We start from the raw sequence: 22,686 nt of genomic DNA on the forward strand, positions 1-22,686 counted from the left end.
CAATAGGAAAGCCATCTTAAAGGTCAAGAATTTCGCCAACACTGAGTTGGGCTTCGAAGGGTGTCCGGAATAACCCTTCCAGAACAACAGACAGGTCCTAAGCTGGGACCCTGAAATGAGCTGCAGGCCTTATCTTCAAGGTGCCACATGAGACTTACAACCAAGTAGTGCCTCCCCAAAGGTCCATCGCTTAACAGTGTATGGAAGGCAGCTATGGCTGTCATGTAGACCTTAAGCATGGAAGGGGAAAAACCCCCAGAGAAACAATCCTGAAGGGGCTCCAGCTCTTAAATCCTCTTGGCAGTTAAATGGGTCAAACTGATTCTCTCTGCACCATAAAGTGAACCAATTGCACTTTAAGGCATATAGTTTCCTTGTGGAGGGAGCTCTAGAGTTTAGGATGGTCTCAACAACCTCAGCTGAGAGACCAACACCTAAGAGGTGGTCCCACTCAGGGTCCAGACCCATAGCTTCCACAGCTCCAGCCGGGGGTGGTAGATCGTGCCCCCAGCCTGCGAGAGAAGGTCCATCCTGAATGGAATTTCCCACGACTGACCTTCGAGTAGTGCTATGAGATCTGAGAACCAGACTTGGGCCAGCCAGAACGGGTTACTAACAGTAGACTGATCCCGTCTCACTTGACGCTCTCTAGACCTCCCAAGAGCAGAGCAATCGGGGAAAAGGCATCAGGGAAAAGGAAGCCTCTGCCTCTCTTGTACCATAGCACCCAGGCATCTGGCGTACGTAGGCATCTGTGCCTAACTTTGATAATAAGGAAACGGGTTTCCCTTAAGGAAGAACCTCCTGGTCCTGAGGCACCTCCTGTATCGCTGCTGCCATAAGCCCCAACAATCTCTTAAATTGTTTTAGAGTGATGGCCTGGCCTAGCTTGATCCTGGTGACTGTAGTCAGAATAGACTCGATACAAGCGGGAGACAAGTGCCCACATCGTAGATGAGTCCCATACCCCCCCTTATATGAAGAACCTTATAACCCCAAGAACCTTATATGACCAAAGACGACATCTTGATGCCAAACTGTCATCTCATGCGACTGAGCTAGAATTGAATGAGCTCAATGGCATCCTTCGCCAAGAGGGAATGTACTTCTTGTTCTAGTACCCAACCCTGTTCAGGGTCCACCATTTTTTTTTAAATACTGCTGAACCTTGGTGGCCAGGAGCCAAACTGGATACTGTAACCTTTTTCCACCATAAGCAGGACCCACTGAGACACATTGGGTAAAAGTTTCCATGCTTCTATATAGTATATAAGGGGACCAATCTCTCAAGACTGACCTCGGGTACTTTGCAGATACTGAGATTGGCGCCTGAAGCGGCTGCCCGGCAGGGAATGACCAAATTACATTTTCTACAGGCCTTGTGAGAGGAAGCGAACTCTGCAGGGCCGCAATGACTTCCGGCGGACACTATGATTTGCTTTCGCTGGAAACCCAGAGGCATACAAGATGGTGGGGAAAGAACATTGATTTTCATTTTTCATTTTTCGGTCCCCCTTGGGACTGCCCTCAGAGGCTTGTACATAGCGTCAGGACCTCTTTCCCGAAGCCTTCCTCGAAAGAATAACAGTCCTCAGATCTGGCTTCTCCTTGGAAGACTTCAGGCAAGAGTGCTGCTTCGGGGGGCTCGAGAGACAACACTCTCCTTTTGCTGTTGCACTTTTGAGGAGCTAGAGCTGGATGGCTGGGGCATCTCCCTGGTCTTTAAAGAAACGTAATGGCAATAAGAAAGTCATCTTACAGGTCAAGAATTTTGCCACCACTGAGTCAATGGGTTCGAAGGGTGCCAGAGATAACCCTCTCTGAACCTTGCAGAGAGCCAACACTATCCTTTTGCTGTTGCACGGATGAGGAGCTAGAGGCTGATGACTGGGGCAGCTCCCTGGCAGCAGCCCCACGAGACCTAGAACGGTGAAGGATGAACCTCTTAAACTCTTAAACTCCGAGTTTGACTGGCACTTTGCCTCCTGAAACCTCTCGACAACTGAATTAATTGCGTTGCTGAAAAGACCAGAAGATGAGAGCGGGGCATCAATGAGGAAAGTTCTATCCCTCTCCTTAATGCCCGAGAGGTTATACTACAAATGCCTCTCCGCAACTACCAATGCTGCCATAAAGCGGCTGATGGCGTGGGCCATCACCTTAATGGTGCGGACAGACATGTTTGTGGCCCGACGCAGCTCTCTAAAATTGTCGGGCCCAACCTCCTCGTCTAGGTCTCTCAGCCGTTCTGCTTGGCATGCCTACATAATGGCCATTGTGTTTAGGCACGCACCAGCCTGACCTGCCGCCACAAAAGCATTGCCCACCAAATTAGATGTAGTACTACAGGGTTTGGTGGGCAGTGTCTGGGTGTTGAGGGATGACACAATGTCGGCTGAGAGATATTATGCTAGTGTCTCCTCAACCCGAGGAGCCGTTCTCCTTTGAGCCCAGGTTGGAGGAATAATTATGCACCATGGGGGCCCGTTAAACATGAAGAGGACGACCTTTACCATGATCTTGAAATTTCAGAGTGGAGATAAGAAGAAAGGAATGTCCCGACCAGGAGGCTGTGCACGTCTCAGCAGGAAGCGCTCATCGAGTTTACTTTTCTTGTGAGCCTCCTGCTTCTCTTATAGCCAATCGATATTTAATATGGGAAACCACATGAGTCACAACCTCCAGTAGCTCCTCAAACGTGGGCTACAGAGGTGGCGAGTCCTCAAAATATCCAGCTTCGATGCTTAGGACATCTGCCTCCTTGGAGCTAGACAGGCCTAACATTGGGCTCTCGCTCTGGGCGGAAGAAGCCGGGGAGCGGGCTTCTGTATTCCGAGTGGGAGCGCTGGTGCCTGCAAGCGAGAGATGAGAAAAGGCAGAAGCCATCTCAAACTCCTCTGCCAGCTCCATCTGTGACCCCCACAATCTTAGACGCCGGAACGGCGGGGTGCACAAGCCTGGACTGCCTCACCGAACAAGGTGGACACAGGCAGCCCCTGCTCCCAGGCAATGAACATACAGCTTATGTGTGTCCCCACCCATAATATATCTTGGGCAGGGAGGCAAACACTGCTTAAATTGCCTTTCACTCACCATTTCTTTATTTTCTGGCGGACAGTTTCACACACAGAGCGCTTGCTGAAGAACAGAAGCTGACGCTAATGTGTTCCGGCGTACCTCTGTAGCTTCTGTGGTACACCGTCACACGCTAAGTCAAGATGCAGCGCCTATCAAGATTGGTCTAGTTTCACACATGCTTCAGATGTTATCAAGCAGAGATGTTCCCCATAGTGTCGTTTTCAATGCAGAGCGAGTTCCCTTGAAAGGGAACTGACTTAATTTAGTTTTTTTTTTCAGAACATGATTCAAAATCCTATGTCATTTTACTTCTCAAGTAAATGTATTTTGATTGAAAAATGTTTAGATATTTGTACTTGAACACAAGAAAAAATACCCTGCTGTTATATATATATTTTTTTTTTCAAGTTTATGGGGGCCTTACAATAATAAAACACTCAGACACCAAAACTTGCTCGACATATAGTTGTCAGCAGTGGACAGCTACTAGTGGATGCTTTAACAGCAAGCTGACGGAGAGTTTCGACTAACCATCTTCAATGTATGCTGTACAATTTCAGTTCTCTCAGAAGACATCTCACTGATTCTCTGTGAAACCTGTGGAAATATTACTCTGAGCTTAATAGGTTGGAGGAAGGTTGAAATCTTGTGAAAGGCAGTGACTGCAATTTTCTGTGTGTCCCACAAGGGACAGGACTTGTCATGTATAACACAGACCCACTCAAGAAGAAAATGATGGATTTCACAGTTTGGCCTGTCTCATGCCAGTGCATTTCGACTTTAGTTTGTTTTGAGGGAACGCAGGGAGGGAATAAACCGGAGAGGAAATGTATTATCATGATCATAGTCTCTGACAGTCCTGAACTTGTTAATCATTTGACATTGAAGATTTACCTCTAGGCAGATTATGACGTCACAGTTGGGAGACTTTTGAGGTTTCAGATGGATCAATGATTTGTTCTGTCATTAAAACATTTACTCATCCTCATGTCGTCCCAAAGATTGCATAGCTTTCTTTAAAGAATCTATTTTGAAGAATGACACTGGACCCCACTGACATTCATTGTACATACAAAAAAGTATCTTCTTTTATGTTCGACCGAAAAAAGAAAATCATCCTATTTCGGGAGTGAATAAACGATGACAGAATTTTTGGCTAACTATTGAATTAACTCAGTTATGCTTATTCCAAATATGACTATATTCGGATTAAGGTATATAAAGATGCTGTTTACATTTACTGTACTTTCAGAGTATCGTCAATAGCATTCATTATTGCAGTCATTGTAAATATAACCTGGGATGTCGTAATGTAAAATAACCTTTCCATTTAAATAATCATACAATGGGTGGTTATAAATAAATATGAGACTTTCCAAAAGCAGAAGCCTCTTCTAGAACTTGATTGAAGTTTCCTCAGCAAAATAACAAAGAATTGGGTGGTGGTAAATGCATTCGGTTATCTATTCAAAGGCAGTTCTTGCTCTAGAAAGAAGCAGGGCTCTCTTCACAGCAAGACACCAGCATTCTTACTCAGAAAAAATAAAAACAGATGCATGAAAGAGAATTACGAGCTCTTCCACATCCATCCCAAAGCACCTTTTATGACCCATCCACATTAAAACCCTGAATACACAGGGAAAAAAAATCCCTTGATTCACATTTACATACTTTATTTTTTCCACGATAATCTCACCATTCTGTCTCAGCGGCGGCATCTTTCTTGAGGAAGGTCTGCTGTTGGGGCCCTGATTCTTATAAAGCATCAAATGCACACTTGAGGCTCTGAGCTGCTCTGTATCCTTTTAGATAGAAAAACAACAACAAAATGAGGGAACGCCTCATTGAAGAAGAGAAAACACAGCTTTTTGTTTGTAATTCCCTGCTTAGCATTCTGGGAAAACTGCTGGGAGATCGATGTAGCTGTCAATCTCAGGCCCTCTGTGACTTTGCTGATAGAAAAAAATGACTTGAAAGAAAAAAAGCAGAGTTAAAAAAAAAGATTAATAATATGGTACTTGTTGAGGAGAGGAAGAAATATGGCAGTCAGGAAGATTTATTATGGGAGTCAGATGGGAGTGTTCTTGGCGTGGAACTGAAAATCTGTATCCTAATTGAATAAGTTAACAAAATAGGCAATGCTGATAAATGCAGTCTGCCACAGGGAATTATATAAATCAAAGATCCGGTTATGTCTGTATGTACAGAATGCAAGCACTGCCCTGTAGGCAAAGATGCACATGTTGCAGTGAATATGTTTTCCTGTTTAAAAGGTTTCACTATTCAAGGCATAGTCGACTACAAGAACCACAAAGTACCTCATTGTTGTCATGAGCAAACATTTGAATATTGAATGTAATCTGGATGATCTTTTTCTGTATCTTTTTCTGTTCACAAAATCAAACAGAACTTCTCTGTAACGTTTCATTGTTGAAGACAGGTTCAAGTTCCCAGTCCTAATTGTAAAAATAGGGGAGACTTTGTAAGGCATAATTATCAACAGTTAGTTTTGGTTCTCAAATCTAATTTCAAGCCATCAGTCTGCTCATTAGTGTTGGATTTGTCAGTGACTCATTCTGCGGGTTACATTGTTATCCCAGTAGTTGGTGGCAAGTTACTGTCCTTAATTGAATCATTCAACTAATTTGTTAAAAAAGGCAGAGTCATTAAAAAGTTACTGAGTGAGGCATTAAATCATTAATTCAACCATTTCATTCAAATATCCTGATTCATTCATGAACTAATCTACAGACTTTGTTAAGAGTGAGTCACAGAGATGGGACCAAGTCACATGTGCAAGTCTCAAGTAAGTCTCAAGTCTTAACCTTCAAGTCTTAAGTAAGTCCCAAGTATTTTTTTCTTGGGCAAGTCAAGTCAAGTCAAGTCACAGGCTATGTCAAGTCAAGTCAAGTCAAGTCAAGTCAAGTCAAGTCAAGTCAAGTCCTGTAGTAGGTCAAGTCAAGTCAAGTCAAGTCAAGTCAAGTCAAGTCAAGTCAAGTCAAGTCAAGTCAAGTCAAGTCAAGTCACAGGCTATGTCAAGTCAAGTCAAGTCAAGTCCTGTAGTAGGTCATAATAAAGTGCTTAATAAAGTGAAAAGACAAGACAAGAAGAAAGCCTTAAGTTTTCAAAAAGCATTAGACATGTGACCCACTATTCTGCTTCATAAGTACCATTCACATTTTCAGTAGGGCAGCGGAGCAGCTGTGGGTTGACTCCCCACGGTTCTCATGGGCTTTATATATAAGTCCTAACGTGAAAAAGCTTTATGGTTTAATGTACCTAAACAACGATTTAGGGGGGATTGGGGGGATGTAAAAACAATTTATTGCATCACAATAAGTGTATTGTGATTGTCAAAACATTTTAGTAACTAAACTGAATTTTATTAGGTTTAGTGACAACATGTTACAATAATGTTTACATGGTACAATTTCTGGTAAGCTATGCTTTTTTATTATTTCAATTCAATTCAATTATTGTGATTTGATTTAATATTGACTCATTTGGATAAATATTAGGTACACAAGATGTACCTAATCTCAAGAAAAAAACAACTCACCTAATGCTGTAAACATACAGAGAGCCCTATCAGCTGGCAGTGTTATTTAAGGTTAAAAATAACTCAAATAAACCTAATGCGTTTTTTTTTTTATTAATAACAACTTTATTTAATGATATAAGTAAAAATATAATAAATATGTAATATAGTACACATTTTTAGCAAAATACTCTCTATAGCTCTTTTTTTTTCTAGCCAACTAACGTGCTGTAGCCTATATTTTGGTCATCAAATGGCTTTCCTGAGGTAGCCTAAATGTTATGTGACATAATTGTTCTCCAGCTGTTTTATTGACCCCTTTGTTTGATTGATTGGTCGATATTATGTATGAGGAATATACATTTTCGGTAAGTTGCACTGTATCTTTGTTCATTCTGTGTAATTCTGTGTTCATTCGTGTTTATTTACTATTAGCTTGTAGAGACGATCGGTTCACGTGCCGCTAGGGATCTGTCGTGTCACATTTACAAGCGCCAAAACGGTATTTTTTGTTTGAATTTCGTAATAAAAGAGACAGAATCTGAGAGCTGAGATTTTTTTAATATCATAACTAACCTGCTCTGTCTAGTCTGTCGGTCTCCATGTCCTCTTTGCTCCGCGATTTTTCTGTGCGTGAGAAAATGGATGTGTGGCGTGAGAGCGTGTGAAAAGTGTCAACCGCGTGAGTCTCACGGTGAATCCGTGAGAGTTGGCAGCTCTGTGTTCGTCTTTTGCCATCTTGTGAATAATTCTTGAAGCCGAAAGCGATGACCCTCGGTACCCCTCCGGCTGACATGTTGATGTGATATCTGATCTAAGTGGGCGTGGTGTGCGTAAGGTACGAGAGGGCATGACTGATGATAGTGTCATGATCCAGTCATGACAACGCTATTCTCAGCCTGCGTAATCAACTTTATTTTTTAAAATTATTTATATATTTTATATTCAAACTGAAAACATGATGTGATTAACACTCAAGTCATTCAAGTCATCGTGTCTCAAGTCAAGTCAAGTTCCGAGTCTTTAACTTCCAAGTCCGAGTCAAGTCTCAAGTATTTAATTTTTTGTCAAGTCACAAGTCATAAAAATAGCGACTCGAGTCCAAGTCACCAAGTCACAAGTCCCCATGTCTGAGTCATTTATTTATTCTCTGAATAATTAGTCATTTAAAGGTCCCATGACATGAAATTTTCACTTTCTGAGGTTTTTTAACATTAATATGAGTTCCCCTAGCCTGTATATGGTCCCCAAGTTTCAAAAAATTTCAATCGGTGTAAATCGAGCTTTTGCTATCTTTCTCTGCCTTTGAGAAAATGGAGGCTCATACGCGCTGATCTTGAATCTGCTCCTTATGACGTCATAAGGAGGAAATGTTACCTCCCCTGTCTCTGCTTTGCACGCCCAGAGAATATTTTCCGCCCATGAGAAAATGCGCTAGGAAGTAAGAACGCGCGCGCGCGATTTTAGTTTGTCCACGAGAGATATCATGGCTTTTGAGTGAGCGAAGCATAACAATTGCTCAATAATTGGTTGTACAAATGAACACCGAAGGGTCAATACAGAGCCGGGCTTGCTGAACGTCTGAAACTAAAGTCTGGATCACTCTCTTTGGACAAGTAAGTCAACTAATGATATATAAGTGTGTTGCTTTACTGTTTATGGTTACCTAGATTTTACACGTAGAATGTGGCTGTAACATTAGCTATGCAGCTATGCAGTTTATGTGTGCGAATACACACACTGTAACGCGAGTGTTGTACACGTCTTTGTTATTTGGATAACCGTTTTCCTGTTGGTTATATGGCGCGCGCGATATCCGCATTTCAAGATCGCAGAGCTTGTTGCAATTGTAATAAGATAAATACAGATGTTACAGATCTCTCTTGAAAAGGCAACAGTAGGTTAGCGTTAGCTACATGATAATAACTGTAAACCATCAGAATAAAGTACCGTATCCAGACATAATATTTTAAACTAACCATTCGGAAACGTCCTGCTGGAGCCGCTGAGTTGCAACTTCTTCATCCGTTGCTTCACCATCTGGATCAGATTCTGGGTCAAACTGAAATGCTTGAAAGACTGCGTGTCTTCGTGCCATTGCTATATCCAACGTAAACATGCACGCCACGGTACCGTTGCGCAAGATGGTCCAGGCCACACCCACCCTCCACCTTGCGCCGCCTTTCTCCTCCTCATTAGTATTTAAAGCTACAGACACCGAAACGGCCCGTCTGAAGGAAGCTCATTCTGGGACTGGCTTGTAGTGGCTATAATTCTGCACTGAGGCTGAATTTTTGGAAAGAGATTTCAGATACAGTACTAGGGACCACTAAGGCCTATATTAAAGCCTACAAAAAGTAGCATGTCATGGGACCTTTAAGTGATTCGTTCAAAAACACTGATTCATTCAGGAAAGCCACTACTGTGTGTTGCTTGGAGATGTGCAACTGTTCTGCAAAAATAAACAAAGTAATTGGCAATACTGTGTCTAAAATGTAAGTTACTCAGTTACTGGAGTTTAAGAATGATTCTCAAAGTGAGAAACTAAAAATGAATTGTTTACATATGTAACTGTCGTAGGCCAGTAAGAGCTGTGCATGTAAACCTTACTCCCCTGGTCTCTAGAGACTATCTAACCGACATATGCTAGAGTCTGTGGTCTTTAGCCTCCATGTTGAAGCACCCACGTCCCATGCTGGAGACCACAGTTCGAATCCTACTCAAAACAGGGTAATTAAGTAATAAAACATGCTAATGAGCTGAGAATAACATTACTGGTCGAGACATAAAGGTAGACACAGTGTATAGAAAACCATTTTAATATTGATTTGTTTCTGATAAGGCTGCATGTTTATCAATCAGCGCTACTGTAATTGCATGTCTATTGATGCCAGTAAAGAAAAATGAAGCCCACCTTTTCTGTGACCTTTTGCACCTTTTAAAACAGATTACACAGAAAACTAAAACATTTTAATGCAACATTCTAAATGATAATATCCCTCATAATTCATGTGGAGGTATGGCAATTGTAAATTATAAGCTGCCAAGCATTATATCTTTTATCTCTTGAAAACAACATCTCATCTACCCTATGACACTGACTCTACCAAACTAGGGCTTCATTTTTCTGAACTGAATTAGGTCTTTGTCCATTGACACAGATCCAGTGTTAAGTTATCATGATTATAACCTTTAACAAGCTGATGTCTTCTATTTTGTTGTATTTATGAAACCTACACAGGCATGATGAAGCCTATCTATTCTCAGAACAGCACAGAACAAACTGGATCATGGACTGAACAGAACTGAGTTAGAACTGCCAACAGGCAATTATCAATGGTAATATATGTTCCAATAGGTGACTGTGGCTTCTTTTGTAGGGCTGGTCTTCATCAATCTGATATCTTTGGGAAATTCACTAAGTATGAGTTGCGTCTGCCAAAGAGGCAATTATTTGCGCTGTTTGCTGTGTTTAAGTGCCTGATTCACAAGAGAATTTTACAAGTCAGAAAACAGAACAAAAGCACCCACAAAAATCTGTGTATGGCGCAATTTCCGAACTTGCTGGATGCTTGTGTGTGCTATATTAGGTTGTGGAGGATACAGTGGACTACCATAATTCAATGTACTTTACTGTGACTGTACAGCACCACTGAAAGTGTGGTCAACTACTCTGCACAGATGCTCTTCTCTATTATTTTATTATTATGTATTGAAGTACTATTGCAATGATCACTAAAATGTACATAAAGTCAGTTACAATCTGATTTTTGCTGGCAGTAGTAGCACAACATTAATTCCACTGGGTAAATAGAGTTTTCTGAATAATTTGCACTGAAAATGAACGACTTAAATACTTATAGCTTAAGACTATTCAAGCGCCAACAAGTGTGCAAATCGTGTGCAAAAGTGTTGCAACTGTTTAGTGAATTTTCCCTTTGTTTTTTGGAACAAATTATTATTTTAAGCAAAAAATGCAGGATGTCCATTACATGAAGAGAATATGTATTTCCACAGACAGCCTTAAATCAGGGATTAATTGTACTTGTTCAAGTAACCAAAACCATGAATACAGTCTCAATTCAAACCCACTAAACAGGTTTAAGGGCATGTTAGATCTTCATATGATGTCTTTTAATATGTATCTATATGTATATATACATAAATATATACAGTTACTTTCAATACAAAGCTCCCACAAAATACATTGAGCATGCCGACAAATAAAAAGATATCTGGCCCAAGTAGGTGTAGATAGTGAGGTGACCATTGACCCGGAGGAATTCCAAAACGAACAGCTTGTGGACAACAGCGGTGAGCAGTAAACTCAGAAGTGGAGGGAAATAGCAGGGCTTCACAAGCTCCCAGTCTATTACCAAAGCCAGCATGGACGGCAGAACGACAAACTGATGGAGGGATGGGAAAAAATCTCCTATTGATTTCCACCTCATTTTCACACAGCAATGCTTATCCATCATGATCCTTCATACAGTCGTTTCGCAGCTTACATCAGGATTGTCCAGTTTACCTAGGGAGGTAAAGTCTTCAAATATAATTTGAAATCCAGTAAACGGCTCCCCTAAGCTGTACGAGTTCAGAACTAGAGGAAGGTGGTCAGGAGAAACGCAGAAAATCGAAAGAATTGGACACAGCCGCTGGAGTCTGCAGCGTTGGGCTCACTGACCAAAAACACAGATTAGCCTGCTTTATTTCTTTTTTTCATATTCCTTGGCACCGAATGAGCAAATCTCGTCTTTATCCCCAAGAATGTCATTCTTTATTGTTCAGTCACAGGTAATCCAGCCAAACACCCCTTTGAATTAATGGTTTCGTCCATTCTGACAGAGAGAATCCACAGTCACTGCTTGTGAAGGAGCTCTTTGTTAGGTTCGGGGATGAATCTGAAAACAGACAAAAAGGAAGAGAAAACACACATGCACGCTTAGAACAAAGGTGAAGAATGATTCCCAGAAGGAATTACTGACTTTTAGATTTTCAAATCAGCAAAGAAAGCTCCTTTGAGCTAGAGCATGTCCATGTATGGATGGTTTTAATTTGTCTATTAAACCATATACTGGTAATGGATACCGATTAGTACCGATTGGCAGTGTGTGCATGAATGTATTTGCATTCAGTTGGTCGCCCATCTGCCATCTCACATTTCTGTATGTTCCATGTTTACACTGTGCAGGAAAAGAGCTCAGTAGCATTGCCAAGAGGGAAATAAGATTCTTTTCTTCCTCCCTGTTTCTCTATCCCTCTCCCTGTGACTTCAGGGACCCCTATTTAGTCTGTCTGGTAAGTGTGTCTTGCTCTCAATGCAACATTGTGCTTCACTCAGACCGTTATTAACGATCCGTCCTCTCCCTCCTCAGATTGGAGGAAATGCACGATAACAGCCACAGTCACTAACGATTAGCCAACCTTATGTCAGCGCAAATCGTCTTTTGATGTGCTTCCCAGAAAGCTTGTCGCTAAACCAACATGAATACAAAAAGAATCACAAACACGCCACATATATTCTGACACGGCACATCCATCCATCCATCCATCCATCCATCTATCTATCTATCTGGAGTATCAGTATCTATTTACAGTATCTATCTATCTATCTATCTATCTATCTATCTATCTATCTATCTATCTATCTATCTATCTATCTATCTATCTATCTATCTATCTATCTATCTATCTATCTATCTATCTATCTATCTATCTATCTATCTATCTATCTATCTATCTGCAGTATCAGTATCTATCTGCAGTATCAGTATCTATCTAGTTTATTAGACAATATTTCCAAAGCATCCATTCATCCATCCATCCATCAAGCAATCCATGTGACTCAGAGCTAGGTGGCGTTTTTTTTATCAAAAAGTTGTGATGTCAGTAGTGCAATGAAGCTAATTAAATGCTCAAGCCTGTGGCTTCGCCCTCAGCACATAAAGCATATGCTGACATTTTTCCATCTTGGTGCGAAGGAAGGCAACCAGGTGTGAGCCACAGATTGAGGGAGAGACATAGACAGAGACAGAGAGAGTGACTGGGGACAGAAATTAGAAGCACCCCTTGGGGCCCCCCATAACCCAACAGACAGACAGCTATCATGCGGCAGAGTTACGCTCCACATGCTCCCATCATCCTGGGCAAGGCAAGGCAAGGCAGAGGAGGAGGAGGAGCTGTCCATCATAACAGATCCCCTCTGGAAAGGAACCAGTTCATGCCAATCAAAAGAGGTTAGCCAGCCTATGACATCACACCAATCACAGCACTCTGGCTAACATCACTTCTGTGGCATTCCACCAATACTAACATGAGACAGAAGGAAAACAGCTGCTTCTTTGACAAAGGATGCATCAATCTCTTTGTTTAAAATAATCCGATTTGCTGGACTTAACGCTTATTTTATATACACGTAAATGCTGACAGCTCTGTGCCAGAAGTATTTTGTGCCAAGCGTTTAGATTGTTCTAAGCCGAATATTCCTTGTCTTTCCTCTTTAAAATAAAAGCTTTTGCGTGCTGTGCAACTTCCAACCCCCACATACTATGCAGGGAACAGTAGTGACCCTGATGCAAGTTGTCTTCTGCTGTCTGCTAGAATGTATGGCTCTGTCTCTCCCAATGCGGTTTGTTATAGTGGACTCTATGTAAATGCTGCCATATTTCCTCCATTTCTGCTTAGGTGTCCTCTACTGTCTGCTACTACTTCCATTGATTGGCTGGATTCAGGGTTAAAAGCACATCCCAAAGACATTTGTTGTACACCTTTTGCATTTTAATTCTAAAATGATATTTCAATTTAGTTGAGCATACTCCATATATCAAACATTTTAATCTGGTTTAGATTATGCAGCTATGAACGTGACTTTTACTGTAAATGAGGATAGCATACAGCAAGACTCCAGACAGCATGAATGTGTTAGAATTAATTTAATGTGACATTGACAGCTGAAAGAGATACAGATACAGTCAAGGCTCTGGGTTCAACAGGACTCTTGGGACAAACTGACTTGATCATATGATTTAATGTTAAACCATCACTTGGCAGATTACTTTTGCTCTGAAAAACCACACAGATGGGATTCTTTGAACAGTACAGGTATCTTGTAAAAAGCCTTCTGTTAAGAACGTGTCTCAGAGACATACTTGCCGACCAAATCTGTCTCCGAGAGGAAACAGCAAGCCATTACATTTTCTCAGAGTGTTCTGAGAAATGAACATGCTGTTTTCTTGTAAACATTTATTTGTACGTGAAGCATGCAGACTAGAGAATGTCGATAACAGAATTTATGATTGAGCACCAAAAGCTAATCCTTTAAAAAAAAGAAAAAAGAAAAAAAAAGAAATGGAAAAATGTTTACTAATTTGAGATTTACTATTTGAATCCTCACATAACCTGTATTCCAATGTGGTCTCAATAAAGTGTGGTTTTAGGATGTACATTTTTTCTGCAAATAATGAACATAGTGACAGCATAAAAAAAAAATGCATTTTAAAAAGGAATAACTTTAGAGACATACAAACTGTTTCTGAATCCTTTTAGCTTAATATATTGAAGTCATGTAATTATTTTGATTGATTGTTGATTGATATGTTGTTGATATTGATTGTTGATTGATATGTTCAATGCCATCAATCACATTTATATAATGCATTTAAAACCTGCTGTGTGATTTTTGTTGCCATATTCATCTCGTTTCATATTTCATCACTTTATACAAGCCTAAACTCTATAATTATAAAATTCAACTCAACAGATATATTTATAATATAAATGTAATATAAAGAAATTAGATTTTTATGTTTCTAAATCTGTGCATAAGTACTTTTTAGATGCTGTCAATATGTTCATATTGTACACTTCAGTGTCTATAAAAAAAAAAAAAGAAGCATTTATGGATCCTATGAATACTAATGAAACCTTGATGCTTATGCCAAAATTGTGCTGGCTTCTGATGTTTGAGACCAGCTGGTTTTAGGGGCCAGTGCTGAGGCGATTCATCCAGCCTGGAGTGAATGGCTCCCAGCTGTACAGTAGCTACAGATTGAGTCCATCTCTCCTCTCAAATGAGGCAGACGAAGGTAAACAGAAACTGGGGGATAAACCTCGTCTTCTTGTTTACGTATTGATTTTGTTTGTTTATAAAGGAACTGAATGAAATAGCCATTAGGAACAGGTAGGGTGAGGGTGTCTCTCAGCCTCTCTCACTGTGTGCCTTCCTCAAAAGAGGCCTGCCTTGTCTGGAGCTACAGGCAAGGAGGGATCCCTCTCTGCAAGACATAAAGAAAAAAAGAGAAAAAATGGTGTCAGGCACACGCTCTGGCTTTTTCTTACTCACATGCCAATTTGAAAAAGGAGAGAATGGACGCCATACCAGCGTTTGTGAGTAAACAAGCTTGTGTGTGTAAGCGTGAACCGAAAAGTAAAAATTTTCAGAGCAAACCAAATACTGCAAGTGATGGTTTTAGCATTTCGCCTTGCTTTTTGTTTGCTCTGATCATGGACAAACGTGGCCAGATTGCTTTAAAAAAGATCGGGAGGGAGTGTATAGGGTCGAGATGGGGGATGAAGGGTGACCGAGCCAGCAAGATGGTCAAAGGTGTTTACAGAAAGCCAGATACCAACTCTCCAGTGGGGCAGATCAGACACTCCAGGCTAGAAGGTTACACATTACTCAAATAGTCAGGAAGTGCACACCTACACACACACACGCACAAACACACCCTGAACACCTCAAAGATAATAGGATAATGTCGGGAAACCCACAAACAAACATGGTAATCAAATCCTTGCCATGCCCAGGAGCTTACAAAACGAGAGACAATGGAAGCAAACGACGAGGCTAAATACTGATTTCAGCATTATGCACTCATTACAGGCTACATGGTCACACTTGAGCCCTTTTCGCTGTGTGTGTGAGTGTGTGTGTTTGCATGCTCATTAATTTGAGTCTGCCCCTGCATGGGTGTGGATGACTGCGTGTTTGCATGCACGCAATTATGCTGCATTAGTACAGTGGCACAGTGTGTTTTGGGGTGTGTGACTGCACACGACAAAGAGCGTTTGCTTGTGCATCTGTTTCTTCATCGGTTTGTATTCGGTAATTACTGCACCGACTACCGCGTTCACATTTTTCATTATGTTAGTGCATGCACGTGCTTATAAATTACGCTGACGGGAGAATAGACACTGGAGGAGGCATATATTTGTGGCTTTTTAATCATCCGCAGCATATAAATATGCTCACAAACACAAACACTGACTCAGCAATAATTATGTTTGGGAGTGTAATGATGTTGATGAGCAGTGATTAAAATGTGCAAGCCTAATCATAAGGCTCAAGATGTTGGAAAAAAAATGGAAACACCAACCTTGATGAGGAGAAGGACGCCGCTGAGCTTCTGTTGAGCCAGTTTTGGTGGCCCTCGGAGCTAAAAAGTTGAATATGGCTGGGTGTTCTGGGAAAGAAAATATGAAGGAAGTTGAAGTTTAATATCAGGAGCAGTTTTTTCCCCAATCACCTGTACTCTAATTTACTCCTTGCAAAAGATGGATAAATATGGTTCTTTTGATTAATTTCAATAAGAAATAAAGAAATAATTCACCTAAAAATGTCAGTTCTGCTTTCATTCACTCACCTTCATGTTGTCCCAAAACCTTTTTTTTCTTTTTTTTTCTTTTTTTTTTTTGCATGGAACACAAAAATACAATCTTTGAAGAATTGTTACACAAACTTTTGCCATACAATGACAGTTCATAGAGATCAGGAACTGCCAAGCACCAAATAAGAACAAAAGTAGTAGTCCATATGATTTGTTTGCTAAATATTTCTGTCACGGGTTGTTGCAGGCAAACAGACAAAGATAAAGATTAACGTTCCAATACTAAGATTAATGAGAATAATGCAAATATCAGCCAGTACAGGCAACACACACTAAATGCAACGTTGACCGGACAAACGCTGATTGAATAAGAGGAACTTAAACACACATGGTGATTAACTAAAAGACAAACAGATGTGATGATAGAGTTAGTGTCCATAGTAACAGATAAGTGGTCGTGAAAATCAAACAAAGGAACACGTGACTAGAGAATACAAACTAAAAGTCCATGAAAACTAAACAAACTGAACATAACTGTGACAGTTTCTATATAATAATGCATTTTTTTGTGAGGTACAGATCAAACATTTAGTCAGTTTAACTTAAAATATGACCAAATTTCTCATACAACCCACATCCAAATTCCAGTGCTTTGGACACTGGTTCTTGTCTGTGTGGTAACCAAACGTGATGAGCTGTATTTGATTTGAAACAAAAGTGGATGCAAACGGGCTAGACATGAGTTTTGGGGTTCAGTATTCAGTGAATATTGAGTTTTGAATAATCAGTATGAAGGTCTGATTATCTGTTCCTCACAAACCTATCATATAAGATTTAATGTTCTAAATATAGCACTTGTATCATATGGACCACAATTATAGTTGTTGTAAGGCCATTGTTGTAAGGCAGGAGTTGTATAACGAAATTATTACTTATATAAAGCATATGGGTTCAGGACAACCAGAATGTGTACGAATTTTCATTTTTGTGTGAACTGTCCCTTTAAGCTTGACATACATAGGTGGGCACATTATTTTATTTAATCTATTTAATGATATTTTTACACTAATGATGGCTTTCTCTGGTTATTTAGGTTTGTATGCATGATCTTACCTTGGAAATCTCGAAAATCATCAGGCCACCATCCGATTCCCATAAGCAGGGCTTGGGATAGTTTTAACACGTGGAGAAGCCAAGGAGGGACCAAACCCCCTGTAATACTATCTACTTGTGTTCACTGTCACGTGACTCTCACAGATTCGCTGTCTGTCACCTCTCTACTGAATCAGCATATGGGAATACTGATCTGCTCATAAGGTTTTTAATATTGTGTCATGCATACTTCCTGTCAGAGTTACGATGTTTAGGTTGTTTTTGTCTGACCTGTGTCCTAATGTCTTAAACTTGTTATTTAGTTTCTTATTTCTTAAGTTGAACTCTGCACAGCATCCTTTATAACGCTGAATTAGGACTAAATGAAGAAGATGTGTCTTCTGAACACGAACTACCGCCACATCATATCATGAAGAATAAACAGGTTAGTGAGGTCCAAAGTTAAATGTGTCCCTCGGTCTAACAAAACAATCTTTCTTGTATCTGAACCATTTAACAAGTAAAACTTCTGTTTTCAGAACATACAGAATATTGCATTTATATTTGATGTAACTTTTTACTTTTCTTTTTAAATGTATCAGATAACATTGTATGTATGTGTGTGTGTATGAAATGATGTTCAGCATTTTCCGAGCCCTCACCCTCGTGGTCTTGATCTTGTTCCCAGAGGAACACATCCAGCCGGAGTTGTCTGGTAGTGTCTTACACTCCTCTCCTTCCAGACACGGCTCCATTTCACACCACCACTTCCCAATCACGATGGAGGCTGCAGAGAGAGAGAGAGAGAGAGAGAGAGAGAGAGAGAGAGAGAGAGAGAGAGAGAGAGAGAGAGAGAGAGAGAGAGAGAGAGAGAGAGAGAGAGAGAGAGAGAGAGAGAGAGAGAGAGAGAGAGAGAGAGAGAGAGAGAGAGAGAGAGAGAGAGAGAGAGAGAGAGAATATTTTTCAGACATGTGGAAAAACTAAGAGTACTATATCTGATTTTATAAAATTCATCTTTAGCAATGTGACAATTCTTGGCTTTTCACACTTTAAACCATTAACCAAGCTATTCTAAACATTGTAATCATGGGTTATCTTGTCTCACACTAGCTTTTCCATCCACCCTATTTTTATGTGAATTCTGGTATATTGAATTAGAAATAGATTTTTTTATTGTAAACAGGAGATAAAGATAACAAACGTTTTGGCTATTTGCCTTCATCAGTGTGTCAGTTTCACCTATTCTCAATGACTATATAGAAAGAACGCTGCAAGTCTTCAGGTGATTGTGATCATAATTAAACAATCAAATAATTAGTCATTAGACTCCAGTTTAAGTCCATCTGAAACAGTAGATAATGATTAAAAACAATGTTGGTAACAATTACACACTGAAACAAAAAAACAAGTTTAACATTTGAACCCACGCTTAAAGTCAAATAAACATTTCATAGACTCCAATTTAATTCCATATGGAACAACAAATAAATGGGAACAATAACACATCAGGCAAGAAATGCCGTTCATAAACATTGTGCCAATATAAAAGAAACGGGAGATCATTTGAGACATGTAAGTTGGGGAGAAACCTAAAGGGGACATGGTTTGTAAATTAAACATCCAAAATGCCTCTCTTTTTTATATTAGAACTATTGAATTAATATTAAAATATTGGATATTGAATTAGAAAAACACTGGGTGGAAACACCAAGAGTGCATAAATTCCAAAAATCTGCATAAAAAACCCATGTGCCGGCAGATCTTTTTTCTTTTTTTTTTTTGATCTAAGAAGACATGCGCATAAACTATGATGGTAACAGATTTACACAATAACTCCCTTGATGTGCAGCAAAAACAACTCATGTGACTTTGCCTCAACAGAGGATATGATTGGATAACTGGACTAACCAGCAGAGCAATTTCATTGCACAGCATCTCAAAATTTCAACCTTGGTCATTATAAAATGCCTGAGCCAAAGTCTGTCATCAAATTGACAGAACTGTCTCACACGATTGAGATCCCAAACGCCAGGCATCCGCCTCAAAACGCAAGATAACATGACAGCATTTATTGTGTTTTGCCTGCATGCAAAAAAAGAGCCAAAGTGGCTTCCAATATTGCAGGAACTTGCATTTTTTATTACAGTTATTTTGCACTTATTTCACAGGAAGTGAAAATTTTGTGCGTAATTTAAATTCGCCGCTTTGGATGGAAACTGTCCATAATTTATCATGGGTTACAAATTAAGGTTACACTTTATTTTAAGGTGACGGAGTTACATTGTACTGAGTACGAGTACTGAGTAATATTAATTCACTACATGTACTTACTATAGAGTTACGGTTAGGGTTTGATTTAGGGTTAGTTACTTGTAATTATGCATAATTTACTGTTATTACTATAGTAAGTATGTAGTAACGTGTCACTTCGTCAACTTAAAATAAAGTGTTAGTAATCCTGGACATTCAGGTTTCAAGTTTTTACACTGTACTTTTGTAAACCCTGGGTTACCATTCTTATCTGCATATTTATGAGGTCAATAACATTGATTGAACTCGCGACAGGAACGTGCCCGGTTTTAATTTGATATTCCGTCTGTGAAAATGTCACCATGTAAATCCGTTCTGCCTGTTTTGGGTTACCTGAAAGATCACATGGACGTTTCTGTGACTGAACAAAGCCCATGTTTAATAAAGCAAGAAATATTTAGTTTATAATTTGGTTGTGTGTTGCTAAACAATCTGTTTTAACATTCTAGTACACATTGCACAACTTTGGCAAGGTAATTCAATGTTAGCACAAAATCAAGAGTAGGGTATCATAATCCAGGGTTAAAAATAGCATTGGGATATGATTGGTAACCCAGGTTTAAGTGCAATGTGAAAAGCCTTGTATTTTACTTTGATATTACATTGAGTTAAAAAAGATATTAAGTGTATTATGACATACATATTTACTGGATGTCATTTGCTGAATATTTTCTCTCAGGCTAAAAGCAAAACATGAAGAAAAAAATCCCCACTTCTAATTAGCATGGGTTTTGAGTATGCATTTGTTTGTGTACGTGTCAGAGCGCATTCACTGCTACACACTACATAGGGAGGAGAAAGAAATGTAGCGACGACAGAAATGGAGGCTGCCTCGAGTCACCATGTTTTCCCTTGACGAAATAAGCTCTAAAAATGTTTATCACAGTTTCAGTGTAGCTTCTATTTCAAACCAATACACTAACATTACAGTGGGACATCATTTCAATGACTGTATTTTTTTAAATGAAACAGTATAAAGGTAAGGAGGTTTTTTTTTTTAAACCAAGAATTTCAAAACATTCCTTTTTCTGCACTAGTCATACAAATATGTAGGTTAAAGGTTTCATTCCTCCAGACATTGACAGTCTTCTAGCTGCTGGTGTACTCGTTTTAACATTTGAATAAAAAAAATAAAAAAAATAAAAATCCATTCATATGTCAAACAGTTCGGCTTACATTGCTCACATTGTCTATTTCATTTTCACACACAAGAAGATATTTTGAAGAATGTGGTAACCAACAGTTTTGGTAACCATTTACTTCCATTGTTTAGACACACTTTCATTTCATTTTGGGGTGAACTATCCCTTTAAGTCTGTCCACCAACAAACCCTCTTTCAACTGTCAACTGTTCTGGTTCTTGCTGCAGTGAAGAGGATTTTCTGAGGTAAATTGTTTGGGATTTGAAGGTTAAAAGTCCAGATTTCATTATTCTGGACACTATCTTTGCTGTCTCTCACCAAGGTTAAAAGGTAAAAATTAATCAATATAAAGTCTTAGCACAATCCTCACTCATAGCTTCAGCTAAATCCAAGCACAGGCTGACTCCTTTCTCCTCACAAATACACTCTTAGCTCACTGCTTTACATCCTTCAGATTTTAACGGCAGATTTTAAGTCTTTGTGAAATCCTCATTCTACTTTTCTCACTTCTCTGAGAAGGCCCGAAACACACAGCTTACACTTTCTGTATACATGTAGATATGCAAGGGAGAAAGCCTGCGTTGAGTTCAAGTTCCAGTAACTGGATAAAACGTCTCAAGTTACGACTGTAACCCTAGTTCCCTGAGAAGGGAATGAGACGCTGCGTTGATGATGCTTTGGGAACACCGCTGCGTGATTGCGTCTGAAGCACTTGTGTCAACTAGTCCAATGGCGAGAGTGAATGTCACAGGCGGGTGATGTCACGACCAGCAAAGGATAAAAGCACATCCGGTCTGACCGGCGTCAGCTTAGATTTAGCCGAAGCAAGTCGATCACAGGAATGCAGGGAGTATGGCAAAGTGACGCAGCGTCTCGTTCCCTTCTCAGGGAACTAGGGTTACAGTCATCACCTGAGACGTTTTATCCAGTTACTGGAACTTGAACTTAATGCAGGCTTTCTCCCTTGCATATATATACCGAACTGGAACTCTGCACTATGAAGTGAAAACCCATCACTTCAATACTTACAGTTTCCTCATGGAGGGAGCTCTGGAGTGAAGTATGATCTCCACAACCTCAGTTGAGAGACCAGAATCTATGAGTTGGGGCCCCTCAGAGGCCAAACCCACAGGTTCCATATCTCTGGGCTGGGGCACTTGAGACTGAAGGTAGAGCTGAGGGAGGGACAGCCGTCCGAGGGAGAGCCATCAAGGAGGGACACCAGGTCCGAGAACCAGTCAGATCGGCCAGTACGGCGCTACTAGTAGTAGACTTATTCTGTCCCGGCGGACCTTCTCCAGAACCCCTGGGAGCAGAGTAATCGGAGAAAAACTTCGGCCATGTCTATACCACAACGTCCAGCCCCAAGGGAGCTGGGTGTGTGAGTGAGAACCAAAGTGGACAGTGCGTCTTATCCTGAGACGCAAAAGATCCACTTCCGCTTGGCTGAAATAAATCCCATATATATTTCACCACCTCTGGGTGAAGTTTCCATTCCCCGGGGCTCAGCCCCTGCCTCAACAGGATGTCTGCTCCTACATTCTGATGCCCCGGGACTGCTCTCAGGCTGAGCAGCTTCCCTAGGGTCCGCAACAGAATCTGGTGCGCCAGTTTGCATGTTGGACATGATCGCAGACCCCCCTGGTGATTTATGTAAGAGACCACCGATGTGTTTGGTTTGGGAGGAAGTGTCTCAACGCATTGAAGACTGCCATCATCTACAGGCAATTTATGTGCCACGAAAGATGATGATTCCTCCAGAGACCCTGAGCTGAGCGGCCTTCCATTCGGCCACCGCTCCCCAGCCAGTGATGGAAGCATCTGTCGAGAGCGCAACTCCATGGCAAAGAGCTCCTAACACTGGACCCTGGGATAGGAACCAAGGTTTCCTCCATATAGCCAAGGCGCGGAGATACCGCTA

At 40.4% G+C, this 22,686-nt stretch overlaps 1 protein-coding gene across 3 annotated transcripts in view; it reads right to left on the reverse strand.

Annotated features, from left to right (window-relative positions):
* Positions 1-9,457: 9,457 nt before the first annotated feature.
* The window catches only part of tafa1b (TAFA chemokine like family member 1b), a 167,518-nt gene continuing 154,289 nt past the window's right edge, over positions 9,458-22,686 (reverse strand). Inside the window, exons 4-6 of one of the 3 annotated variants that reach the window (XR_014202050.1) lie at positions 17,976-18,100; positions 15,991-16,077; positions 9,458-11,517 (exon numbers count right to left, since the gene is read on the reverse strand). Coding sequence is in view for 1 of the 3 variants with exons in the window: in XM_082156314.1 (XP_082012440.1) it covers positions 11,500-11,517; positions 17,976-18,100 (143 nt within the window). In the remaining 2 variants the exon portion in view is untranslated. Of the gene's footprint in view, positions 11,518-14,706; positions 14,890-15,990; positions 16,078-17,975; positions 18,101-22,686 lie in introns of those variants that run through there. The other 2 variants (XR_014202051.1, XM_082156314.1) reach the window with 2 other exon arrangements.

Source organism: Leuciscus leuciscus, assembly GCF_965113295.1.
Source record: "Leuciscus leuciscus genome assembly, chromosome: 23".
Taxonomy (NCBI): Eukaryota; Metazoa; Chordata; class Actinopteri; order Cypriniformes; family Leuciscidae; genus Leuciscus; species Leuciscus leuciscus.